This window comes from Felis catus, chromosome D3 (assembly GCF_018350175.1).
Source record: "Felis catus isolate Fca126 chromosome D3, F.catus_Fca126_mat1.0, whole genome shotgun sequence".
Lineage (NCBI taxonomy): Eukaryota > Metazoa > Chordata > Mammalia > Carnivora > Felidae > Felis > Felis catus.
Window position 1 is genome coordinate 8278158 of NC_058379.1, and position 13088 is coordinate 8291245.

At 37.2% G+C, this 13088-nt stretch overlaps 1 protein-coding gene across 23 annotated transcripts in view; it reads left to right on the plus strand.

The window, feature by feature from the left end:
• Nucleotides 1-13088, plus strand: part of IFT81 (intraflagellar transport 81) — a 229327-nt gene that overhangs the window by 126235 nt on the left and 90004 nt on the right. For all 23 annotated transcript variants that reach the window (XM_045041408.1, XM_045041409.1, XM_045041407.1 and 20 more), the window contains one exon: nt 4991-5137. In XM_045041408.1, coding sequence (XP_044897343.1) covers nt 4991-5137 — 147 coding nt within the window. The remainder of the gene's footprint in view (nt 1-4990; nt 5138-13088) is intronic.

The following is a 13088-nucleotide window of genomic DNA, read 5'->3' on the forward strand; positions in this document are numbered from 1 at the left end:
AGTCACTTAGAATAGGTCCTCTATATGGTTATGCCACACATTAAACTGGATACATATGTATGTTTATTTTTATTTTTAGGGATTAGTTTTATGATTATTTAAAATATTTACATGATTCCAAGTCAATTCTAAAAAACAAAAAAATATTCAAAGACATTTCTAGCATCTACTCCTGTGCTATCTATCCTAATATTTTCTTCCCTCATAGGTAATTTTTTAAAAATGTTTAAAGTCGGGGCGCCTGGGTAGCTCAGTGGGTTAAGCGTCCGACTTTGGCTCACTCAAGTCATGATCTCGTGGTCCGTGAGTTCGAGCCCCACGTCGGGCTCTGTGCTGACAGCTCAGAGCCTGGAGCCTGTTTCAGATTCTGTGTCTCCCTCTCTCTGACCCTCCCCCATTCATGCTCTGTCTCTCTCTGTCTCAAAAATAAATGTTAAAAAAAATTTTTTTGGGGGCGCCTGGGTGGCGCAGTCGGTTAAGCATCCGACTTCAGCCAAGGCACGACCTCGCGGTCCGTGAGTTCGAGCCCCGCGTCAGGCTCTGGGCTGATGGCTCAGAGCCTGGAGCCTGTTTCCGATTCTGTGTCTCCCTCTCTCTCTGCCCCTCCCCCGTTCATACTCTGTCTCTCTCTGTCCCAAAAATAAATAAACGTTGAAAAAAAAATTTTTTTTAAAAATTTTTTTTTAATTTTTAAAGCTAATTATTCCACTAAAAAATAATGTTATATATGGGGGACCTGGGTGGTTGGTTAAGTATCCAACTCGATTTTGGCTCAGGTCATGATCTCACAGTCATGAGAGCATCGAGCTCTGGACTGGGGGTAGAGCCTGCTTAAGATTCTCTCTCTCTCTCTCTCTCTCTCTCTCTCTCTCTCTCTCTCTCTCTCTCTCTCTCCCCCCCCCTCCCCCCCCATTCTCCCTCTCCCTCTCTCCCCCACCTCTCTCTCCCTCTTCCCGTCTCCTTCTGCCCCTCTCCCCTGCTCACGGGCGCACACATGTTCGCGTGCACTCTCTCTCGCTCTCAAGATTAAAGTAAAAAACAAAACAAAATAATATTATATATACATAGATCCATATATCTCCCTTCTGAGAGAAGGAATCACATACACACTTTTCTTTTTAAAATTCTTAACAGTATATGCTGCTAAATAGAATAATCTTTGTTCCTTTTTTTTACAACTTTATTGAGATACAATTCACATACCATATAATTCACTTGTAAAATGCACAATTCAGTGGTTTTTAGTATATTCACAGAATTGTGCAACCATCACCACAATCAATTTTATTTATTTTATTTTATTTTTTTAGTGTTTATTTGTCTTTGAGAGAGAGAGTCCAAGGAGCGGAGGGGCAGAGAGAGAGACACACACACACAGAATCCAAAGCAGGTTCCAGGCTCTGAGCTGTCAACACAGAACCCGACATGAGACTCAAACCCATGGACAGTGAGACCATTGACCTGAGCTGAAGTCAGACGCTTAACTGACTGAGCCACCCAGGCACCCCCCACCACAATCAATTTTAGAACATCTAAACCTATTAGCAGTTACTTCCCATTTCCTTCCCAACCTTCAGCCATAGGCAACTACCAGAGACCAAGCTGTCAGTATAGATTTGCCTGTCATGGACATTTCATATTCATTGACTCAAATGATATGTGACCCTTTGTGACTGGATTCTTTCACTTGGCATAGTTTTTAAAGTTCATCCGTGTTGGGGCACCTTGGTGGCTCAGTTGGTTGAGCATTCAACTTCTGCTCATGTCATGATCTCACAGTTTGTGGGTTCGAGCCCCACATCAGGCTCTGTGTTGACAGCTCAGAGCCCAGAGCCTGCTTTGGATGCTGTGTCTGCCTAGCTTTCTGCCTCTCCCCCGCTCATGCTCCGCCTCTCTCTCTCTCTCTCTCTCTCTCTCTCTCTCTCTCTCTCTCTCTCTCTCTCTCAAAAATAAATAAACATTAAAAAAAATTTCAAGTTCATCCATGTTGTAGCATGAGTCAGTACTTCATTCTTTTTGTTACTGAATAATATTCCATTGTATGGATAGATCATGTTTTGTTTATCTATACATCAGTTGATGGACATTTGGGTTATTTCTACCTTTTGGCTATTATGAATAATACTGCAGAGGACATTCTTGTACAAGTGTTTTTATGAAAATATGGTTTCATTTCTTTTGAGTATATTCCTAGGAGTGGAATTGCTGGTTCATTTGATAATTCTGTGTTTAACATTTTGAGGAAATGCCAGACTGTTTCCAAACCAGTCCTACCAACAGTGTATGAACACATTCATTCCTCCACATTCTTGCCAACACTTGTTATTATCTGCTTTTTCCTTTTTATCATAGCCTTCTTAGTTGGTGTGCTTATTCCAGTTCATGGTACATAGTATCCCACTGAGTGCTTATACCACCTTTCATTCAGCCAGTCACTAGTTGATGGACATTTGGGTTGTTGCCATTCTTTTGCAATTGCAAGTCATGCTTCCATGAACAGATTTTTGCCTATGTCTTTGCACATGTTTGCCAGCGTTATCTTTAGGATATAGTCCCAGAGGTGAGATCGCTCCATCAAAGGGTAAATGTGTATGTAACTTTGTTAGATGTTGCCAAATTCCTCTCCATAGAAGTTGCAGCATTTCTTGTTCCCACCTGCCATGCAAGAGAGTGCCTGCCTCCTCACTGCCTCCAATATGTGGTTGAACTTTCAGAGTTTTGCCATCCTTGTAGATAAGAGATGGTATCCTGTGATAGTTTTAATTTTCACTTATCTTATTATAAACAAGGTTGAGCATCTTCTCACATGAGTAACAGTTGTTTTAATTCTTTTTCTGTGAATTGTCCCTTCATGTCCGTATCCCCACTTCTCTATAGGGTTGTCGGCCTTTTTTATGTATTAGAAGTATTTACTCTTTGTCTGGTTTATAATTGTAACGTTTTCCTCCAGCTTGGTGTTTGCCTTTTTATTTGTTTATGGTGCTGTTATATCACCATGGGAAAGTTCTTCATTTTTATGAAATCAAATTTAATAGTTCTTTCTCTTATTATTTTACGTTTTGAGTCATATTTAGGAACATTTTTCCCTCTTGTAAGTTATAGTGAAATTTACTCAGGTTTTCCTTTTGGATTTCTATGATTTAATTTTTTATATTTGAATCCCTGATTTATTTAGTTTTTTTCTGGTTATATGCTATTTATTGTATATGGCTATCCAATTATCTAATTGTCCTAATATCAGTTAGTAAAAAATACATTTTTCACCTATGGATTTGAGATTCTGACTTTGTTTTATTTCAAATTTAAGAATGATACTGGATTTATTTGTGTATTTTCTATTGTTCCATTGGCCTGTCCAGGTACACATATTAACTTATTTGCAGAAGCTTTATAGTCAAGTTCAAATAACTGATAAAAGTACCCACCTTCACCTCCAATTGCTCTACTTTTTCAGGGTTTTCCTTGCAATTCTTGTTTGTATGTTCTTTCAGTAAGCTTTATTACCAACTTGCCTAGCTCTTGAAAAAAAAACATAGTTTTTTAATTATTGGGTTTGCTTTATATTTATCAGTTACTTCAGAACTTACATCTTTATGATATTTCATCTTTATGATATGGTGTTCTTCCCATCTAAGAACATGTTATGTGTCTCCATTTGTTCAAGTTTATGTTTTTTGTCTTTCAGGAGTGTTTGTTTTCCTCAAAGTTTTGGGACTTCTCTTGGCTCCACATTTTATTTTTTGCTTTTATAACTGAGGGCTTTTCCTCCCTTATGTCTTCTGACTGATTTGTCTATGAATACTACTGATTTGTTTACTATGGTTTTCCCATGGTTTCTCTTCTCTTTTTTTTAGACATATAATCATATACTATGAAAACTCCAACTTTTCCTGTCAAATTCTTATGCTTCTAATTGCTTTCTCCTGTCTAATGATATGAGCAAATACCTTCAACACAATATTAAATTATAGTAGAGATAGTGGGCGTTTTTACCTTGTTCCAGACTTAGTGGGAGATACTCTCATGTTCATTAAATAAGATCCTGTTTTGGACTGAGGTTTATATTTATTTATTTTATTGTGTTAAGGAGGTATACTGTCAATTCCTGTATGCTTCTGGTACTCATCATTTCTTCTCTCTTTTTTTGGCTGGAATAATTCTATGGAGAGAAACATTCCTTCGTCATCTGTCTTTTCATTTTTTAGACAGAAAGAATAGACTGGTTTAAAGGGTTTGTATTAGAGATTTCCCCTCTCCTGTCAAGTTTGTGTGAAGAAAATATTTGTACTATTTCACTTAAGAAGACAGTTTGGCTAATGTTTTTCTTACACTAGTACAGCTGTGGTTCATTTGAGGAAATCCCCCAAGAGTTGCTAAGTAATGGAAAGTGCTGTGTTCATGGCTGAGAACAGCCATTTGGATTGTGTAAACATTTGCATAATTCCGGTGAGTCAGATGTTTGGTTTTAAACCTGCACTTCATTTATTAGAATGCCCCAAATATAATAGATGTTTTAACATTTCATTTTAAAAGTATGGCTATTGAATTTAGGTAAGATAACCTGTGTTGTAGTTTTGAGAATAAAACATTCTTGTTTTCTTCTGGTGAGAGGAAAGCTACCATGAAGAAAAACACTAGAATTAGAGATAGCTTCTATTTGCTTACCTAGAAAGTATCTTCATTAACATTTGAGTGTTACCTGACAATATTTGAATATGTATAATACTATTGTATTTTTGTTTCTCTGCTGATATAGCGGTATTTTCAGGGCTTTTGTCATCCAAAATGTCTTTGGGTTGATATTTAATATACATTACATGCTCATATTAAACATATAACTAGTGATGACAGGTAGTAGGGTATTGGTTAGGAGAAGCCAACCAGATATTGAAAGTTTAGCTTGGGAAAATCTAAAAAATAAATAATTTCACAAGATAATAGAAAGTTGATTGTATGTCTAATTTCACATTCATATTTTATACTCAATTAGGCATCCATCATTTCTCGTAAAAAAGAAGCCAAAGCTGAGGAACTTCAGGAAGCGAAGGAGAAGTTAGCCAGCCTAGAGAGAGAGGTATCAGTGAAGACAAATCAGACCCGCGAATTTGATGGTACTGAAGTTTTGAAGGGAGATGAGGTAAGTTGAGGTATCTAATGGGACAAAGTTATGAGTATTGCTTTTGTTTGAAACCATTCATGTGTTTTACTTTTTTGGTTTAAATGTCAGTAATGGAAAGTTCATCTTATTTTATAAAACCTACTTATTTAAAACTGAAAAGCCTTTGCAATGGTATTAAGATATTCTTGATATATAATGACATAGATCTTAGTGATTTAACAACATAATATTCCAAATTTTCCCTTTTTAATTGGGTGAATTTATATTGGATTTATTTATTATAAGTATTAAGTTATAAAAGTAAAACAAAATGACTAGGAATTAACAGGTAAGACAAAAATTCATATTCCTTGATAAATGTAATTCCATAAAGGGCTGAGAAAATATCATCACTCAGTTACTTTGTCAATAATGTGTATTTGGCCACTGAGACTGGTACCATTTAAATGACTTCATTGTAGGAGTACTACATGGCAATGAGAAAGAATGAAATATGGCCCTTTGCAGCAACGTGGATGGAACTGGAGAGTGTGATGCTAAGTGAAATAAGCCATACAGAGAAAGACAGATACCATATGTTTTCACTCTTATGTGGATCCTGAGAAACTTAACAGAAACCCATGGGGGAGGGGAAGGAACAAAAAAAAAGAGGTTAGAGTGGGAGAGAGCCAAAGCATAAGAGACTCTTAAAAACTGAGAACAAACTGAGGGTTGATGGGGTGTGGGAGGGAGGGGAAGGTAGGTGATGGGCATTGAAGAGGGCATCTTTTGGGATGAGCACTGGGTGTTGTATGGAAACCAATTTGACAATAAATTTCATATATTAAAAAAAAAGAAAAAATAAATGACTTCATTGTAGATGCTTATAAATTTTAAAAATACAACTATATCTAATGTTGCTATATACTTAAATTTTTGAACAATGTTTCAATAGCTGTTATTTCATTTATCCTTCTTTCAGACTCATGAGATTAGTAGAACAAGTAATATTGTCATTTATATATATGGCTAAATTTAAGCACCAAAAATATAATTCCCCATCTCATTTTCATAAAATTAGCTCAAGAATGAATGAATGAATGAATGAAGCAAAATATCTTGTGTGAAGGACAGTGCTTTTTTTTTTTTTTAAGCAAATCAAGAGATAGGTATAGGTTATATTTTAATTCCTAAACATTGCCTATACTTTACCACTTCCTACAGCTTACTTATTTTATATTAGCTACTTAGCTACTAGGCCTCAGAAAAAGCTACTTTGAAAAGCTGCTCACATCCAAACTTCAGTTTTGGCTTTGAATAGTTACAGAATTCATACTGTTACAAATTGGCAGTGAACCTTCACTGTGCCAAACACAAGTGAGTTGTTCCCATGGTGCCACTTTTCTCTGTGGTACTTGTGATTGTAGTCTCCCAATATGCCTTTAGCTTTTGGGGAAGTAGTAGATTTCAACAGTCAGCACTTGACTGAAAAATTCCTTTGGCTTTTAACATCCACGTCCAGATTGCTTTAAGAGATGGGAATATTTTAAGTGTTACTTGGAAGCCAACGGGGTGTGCTTTGTGACATACTTGCTATCCGAGGGGGAAAGGTTAATTATGCAACAATCTTGTTTTATAAGAGGCCACGCTTCCTCCTAGCATTTTTGTTTTTTCTTAAGAAAATGCTGCCCAACTGACAAGAAATACTAATTGCTATGGCCACAGTTGGCATGAATAGTGCTTATAAATTCAGTGTTAGATATTCCTTCTATGCAAATGTGAGGGTATAGAACGTACTGTCAACCTATTAGGTTTTATTTTTGATAAATTATGGTGAATAGAAGTGTCTGATGACAGAAAAAGGCATACTTTTCTTAAAGGGAAAAAGGTAACTTTGGAAATGAGGTCAACCTAATTTTTAAACAATATCTGGTCAGAAACTAGAACAAATTAAGTAAATCACTTGGCAGTTACCTAAAAGAACAGAAGGTATTGGGGAACATTAAGCATAATTTTGTAAAGAACAAATCTTGGTAGACCAGTTTTATTTTCTACTTTGATAAAGTGGCAGACCATATGGACAAAAGGGAGGAAGTTTGTTATACTTAAAATTATATAATATAGCTGGACTTCACTGAGGTTTCATTTGGTATCACATGGTAATCACCAAAAAATCGTGTTTTTTTGCCACCCATCTGTTAACACAGTTGGTGAGACGGCATCGAGAAGTAGTAGCATGGTATTTGGAAAGAATTTCTATGGCAGGAGTCACAAATAGGAGAACAAGGAAGGGCGGGCTAACATTTATTGAGCACTGTTTATACAAGGCTCTGTGCTAGATGCTTTGCAAACACACACTCCTTTACTTCTTGTGTTCTTATTCCTGCTGTTCCCATTTTGCAGCTGGGTGAAGCTCAGGGAGATTGTAGATGCACTTCGAGGTAACAAGTGGCCAAGCTGGAATCCAGGTCTCTCTCACCTGTTCCTATAGACCTGAGCAAATCACTTCTCCATCTGTAAAATGGAGATGATTGCTCTTCACTGTCATTATGAAGAACACGCAAAATAATGGATGTCACAGCTTCCCAGTCAACATATAACATCTGGCATCCAGAAGTCATTCCTATGGGTCTCATGTCACTGCATGTGTGAGAAGCGGTGTAGTGGAATGGTTATGGGCATGGGCTCTAGGATTTGATTGTTGGAGTGCAGATCCTGGCTTTGTCATCTTACTGGCTGGGCAACATTGGGCAGATTCCTTAACCTCTTTGTACTCAGCTGTAAAATGTGACTTTTATCGCTATATACCTCCTGGAATTATTACTGTGCAGATTAAACGAATTAATACCTGAAAAGTGCTTAGAATAGCACTAGCACATGCTAAGTGCTCAATAAATGCTAGCACCTGATATTTTTATATTTTCGTCAGTCACTTGAATGAAGAGTTTGAAAGCTAAGAATATAGTTTGCAGCTTAAAACTTGAACTTAGTATTTCCCAAACTGGGTGCAATTCAGTAGGAATAAATATGAAATAGTTTCTGTTTGTGGATAAATGATTTACACAGATTCAGGATGGGATGAGATAACACTAATGAGAGTCGTTTTAGCTGCTATCCACTGAGCAGTTACTGTGTGCTCAATCTTTAAAAACATATCGTTGGTGATGGTTGCACAACAGTGTGAATACACTTACTGCCACAGAACTGTACCCTGAAATATGGTTAAAATGATAAATTTTATACCATGTATGTTTAATCACAGTAAAACACACATGTAATATATCCTGATTCATCCTCTCAAAACACTTGTGAGGTAAACACTATCTGCATTTTGTAATTGAGAAAATAAGATTAGAGAAGTTTAAGTAACTTGCCTAATGTCATACAGTTAGTGAGTTGCAGAGTAAGGATTTGAACTCGGGTCTGACAGTCACAAACTGGAAACGTTAGCCAGGTAGAAACTGTACAACAGCCATTTGTTTGGATACAAACCTTCATTCCTTGATTATCCATATGTGATTGTTTGATTAATCTTTTCTTAGAAAAATTTAGGAATGTGACTGTTAATGAGGATAAATACTATACATATAGTAATTTCTATTCCTTTGTCATTTTCTTTTTAGAGGTCAGCTAGCAGTTTTTAAAGTTCAGTATTGAAGTATGCATTTTGATGCTTCCCCTGCCATTAAAGTTATTATTCCAGATGTTGCATTTTGTCTGAGAATTTTAGCTCTTCTGTTTGCAGATGACAGGTACTACAGGCATTTGTGCTTCGCTAGACTCTCATTAGTATTCCCTGGATGTTTCTTATTAATAATAGATGAAGTGTCTAAAAATTCTCCTTTTTCTTTCATTGTACTTTGGTTATCATTTTAACATTTTAGTTTCATTGTATTGCCTTGCTTAATTATGGCAGTAAGCATAGGAATGTGTTTATTTCTTATTCTGCCAGACTTCTAAGGTGGGTAGGAATTTCTTGAACTGTTGAAATTATCTTCTCAGTGATAGAGATTTTCTTGCCAGTCTAGTCTATCTTGATTTCTTTTTCTTCACACCAGTATTTTTCGGGTGATAAGAAGGTTAAACTTAGAGACTAGAGTCTCTTAACATAACTGAAGATTGATACTAATGAATATGTTTCTGTGTCTTGAAGTTTTTTATATTGGATTTAAGTATGTAGTAATTAAGCACAAATCCGGTTGAATTGATATTCTCAAAGAATTTTTTTTTTATTTTTTATATATATGAAATTTATTGACAAATTGGTTTCCATACAACACCCAGTGCTCATCCCAAAAGGTGCCCTCCTCAATACCCATCACCCACCCTCTCTTCCCTCCCACCCCCCATCAACCCTCAGTTTGTTCTCAGTTTTTAACAGTCTCTTATGCTTTGGCTCTCTCCCACTCTAACCTCTTTTTTTTTTTTTTTTCCTTCCCCTCCCCCATGGGTTCCTGTTAAGTTTCTCAGGATCCACATAAGAGTGAAACCATATGATATCTGTCTTTCTCTGTTTGGCTTATTTCACTTAGCATCACACTCTCCAGTTCCATCCACGTTGCTACAAAAGGCCATATTTCATTTTTTCTCATTGCCACGTAATATTCCATTGTGTATATAAACCACAATTTCTTTATCCATTCATCAGTTGATGGACATTTAGGCTCTTTCCATAATTTGGCTATTGTTGAGAGTGCTGCTATGAACATTGGGGTACAAGTGCCCCTATGCATCGGTACTCCTGTATCCCTTGGATAAATTCCTAGCAGTGCTATTGCGGGGTCACAGGGTAGGTCTATTTTTAATTTTCTGAGGAACCTCCACACTGCTTTCCAGAGCGGCTGCACCAATTTGCATTCCCACCAACAGTGCAAGAGGGTTCCCGTTTCTCCACATCCTCTCCAGCATCTATAGTCTCCTGATTTGTTCATTTTGGCCACTCTGGCGTGAGGTGATATCTGAGTGTGGTTTTGATTTGTATTTCCCTGATAAGGAGCGACGCTGAACATCTTTTCATGTGCCTGTTGGCCATCTGGATGTCTTCTTTAGAGAAGTGTCTATTCGTGTTTTCTGCCCATTTCTTCACTGGGTTATTTGTTTTTCGGGTGTGGAGTTTGGTGAGCTCTTTATAGATTTTGGATACTAGCCCTTTGTCCGATATGTCATTTGCGAATATCTTTTCCCATTCCGTTGGTTGCCTTTTAGTTTTGTTGGTTGTTTCCTTTGCTGTGCAGAAGCTTTTTATCTTCATAAGGTCCCAGTAATTCACTTTTGCTTTTAATTCCCTTGCCTTTGGGGATGTGTCGAGTAAGAGATTGCTACGGCTGAGGTCAGAGAGGTCTTTTCCTGCTTTCTCCTCTAAGGTTTTGATGGTTTCCTGTCTCACATTTAGGTCCTTTATCCATTTTGAGTTTATTTTTGTGAATGGTGTGAGAAAGTGGTCTAGTTTCAACCTTCTGCATGTTGCTGTCCAGTTCTCCCAGCACCATTTGTTAAAGAGGCTGTCTTTTTTCCATTGGATGTTCTTTCCTGCTTTGTCAAAGATGAGTTGGCCATACGTTTGTGGGTCTAGTTCTGGGGTTTCTATTCTATTCCATTGGTCTATGTGTCTGTTTTTGTGCCAATTCTCAAAGAATTTTGAATGCTGTCATCTCTGAGAGAAGTTACCCAAAAAATACCATGAAGCTTCGTCCCTAATACTGACCTGTTTGTCATTCTTATCAATAATTTAGATTAATTAATAATTAATGTTTATTATGCAGTTACACTGTGCCAGGCACCATATTAGGCTTCTTATATACATTATCTCATTTTTTTTCATTGAACAACTCTAATTGTTACGATAATTATTCAAGTTTTTACAATTATGGGAACCGAGGCACAGGGAGGATTTATGCTAACTCACCAAGATCACATGGCCAGTAAGTAGCGGTGCCATGATTTGAACTGAGGTGGTCTGCCTCCTAAACCCTTACTAATTTTCACATGACAGGAAGCCAGAAGGAATAGTCAGCGAGAGACAGATGATAGAATTGGGATTCAAAGTCATCTTGGAAGCCAGGAGCATTGTGCTGAAACAAACAAAATGCTGTTAATAGGATGATAAACACAATGTTGTGGAATTCAAGTTCTGTCTGCCATCTCAACATATCACCCATGAATAATGCAGCATTAGAAAACAAATTATTATACTCCATTAATAAAAATGTAATATCCCATTTATGGTGATATTATGCCTGGAATGTTATGTTACAGTTTTGGCATATGTGTTAAGAAGGACATAGTCAAGGCAGAGTCCAGGTGTAGGTGACCAAAATGGATGAAAAGTCTGGAAACTTTAGTAGAGAGAATTGATTATGTATTAACTGAGCACACACACACACACACAAAATAGAATTGCACTTAAATTTCAAAAGGATTATGGAAAGGATGGTGTGCAGAAAAAGAGTTAACATAGCAGACCTGAAACTGCTATTCTTAGAAAATCTTGTTTGCAAGGTTGGCCCTTGTCTGGCATCTAGGAACTTTGATTTTAGAAAGATTTCCACCATTCCCCAATAAGAATTGCTCACTGTGCCTGAACTGTGTGTACAAAGAAAGTGGTTTATGTTGAACATCTGCTTTCCTTCTCAGAGCCTGGGATTTAGGTAAGGGCTAGGCAGACAGTATGCCTCTGTGGCCAGCCCCCAAGTAAAATGCCTGAGCACAGAGTCTCTAATGAACTTACCTGGTTGGCAGCATTTCACACATATTGTTACAACTCATCACGTATTGTTACAACTCATTGCTGGAGGAATTAAGGGAGAAGACTCTTGGAAGCTTGCCCCTGGTTTCCTCTGGATTTCACCTCATGTGCCTTTTCCTCTTGCTGGTTTTGCTTTTATGTTTTCACTGTAATAAAGCATAGCCAAGAATACGACTATATGCTGAGACCTGTGAGTCCTCCTAGCAAACCATTAAACCTGGGAATGGTTTTGGGCCCCCCCCCCAACACAAATCAGTTAATATTCTTGTTTGACAGAAGGCAGAATTAGGACCAATGGTTAGAAAGAAATATTTGATTGACTATATTTGATTGACTACTGAAAATTTTCTACAACTTAAGCTTTCTTCAGTACTGAAGCAGGCTGCTTTGGTGAAGCAGAGTGCTCCAGCATTTAAAATATTCTGACAGAACCTGGATGAGAGACATTTTAAAAGTAACATGCGCAGTTAGAAGAAAGATTGTACTGGATCAATGTTTGGGGTTTTTTTAATCTTAAAAAATCTGACTATACAAGTAATACCTGAATACATTCTTGTGGTATGAAAATGAAGCAATAGGCATAAAGTAAAAGTCTTCCTTGACTGTCTCCCACCCCCAATCCCAGTCCCTCAGTCCCTTTACCAAAGAGAAGCCACTGCTTCCAGGTTTGTGTGCCCTTTCTTTTCAGTCCTTTCTCTAAAGACAGATGTAGATCCTACCGTTCTGTGGTTTGTAAAAATGTAAATGGTATTATACTGTGTGTATTGTGCAACTTGCTCTTAATAAAATGTCTTGGGGATTTTTCCATGTCCATAATGAGGAGATTAAGAGAATTCTGTAGAATTTAACAGAATCAGCTCTGGAGCCAGAACACCTGTGTGCAGATCTCTGCTCTGCCACCTGTTAGCTATTCAACCTTAACATGTTACCAAACTCCTCTGGGCCTCAGTTTCCTTGCCCATAAAGTGGGTGCAACTGCTGTGGAAAACAGTATGGCAATAATTCAAAAGTCAAACACAGAATTACCATATGACTCAAAAATTCCCCTCTGAGGTTAGAATCCTCATGTGATTTTCTGTTAGGATTTTCTAAGTGCACATTATTGCTATTATTCCAAGTTATGGTAACTTCAGATATTTGGACAGGATTTTAATATTAAGTAACCTTAGTTTTCCATAAGTTGGAGTGCTTTTAAAATGTTTACACAGAATTCTCTAACCTTCTGCAGGATTCAGTGTGAGAAAA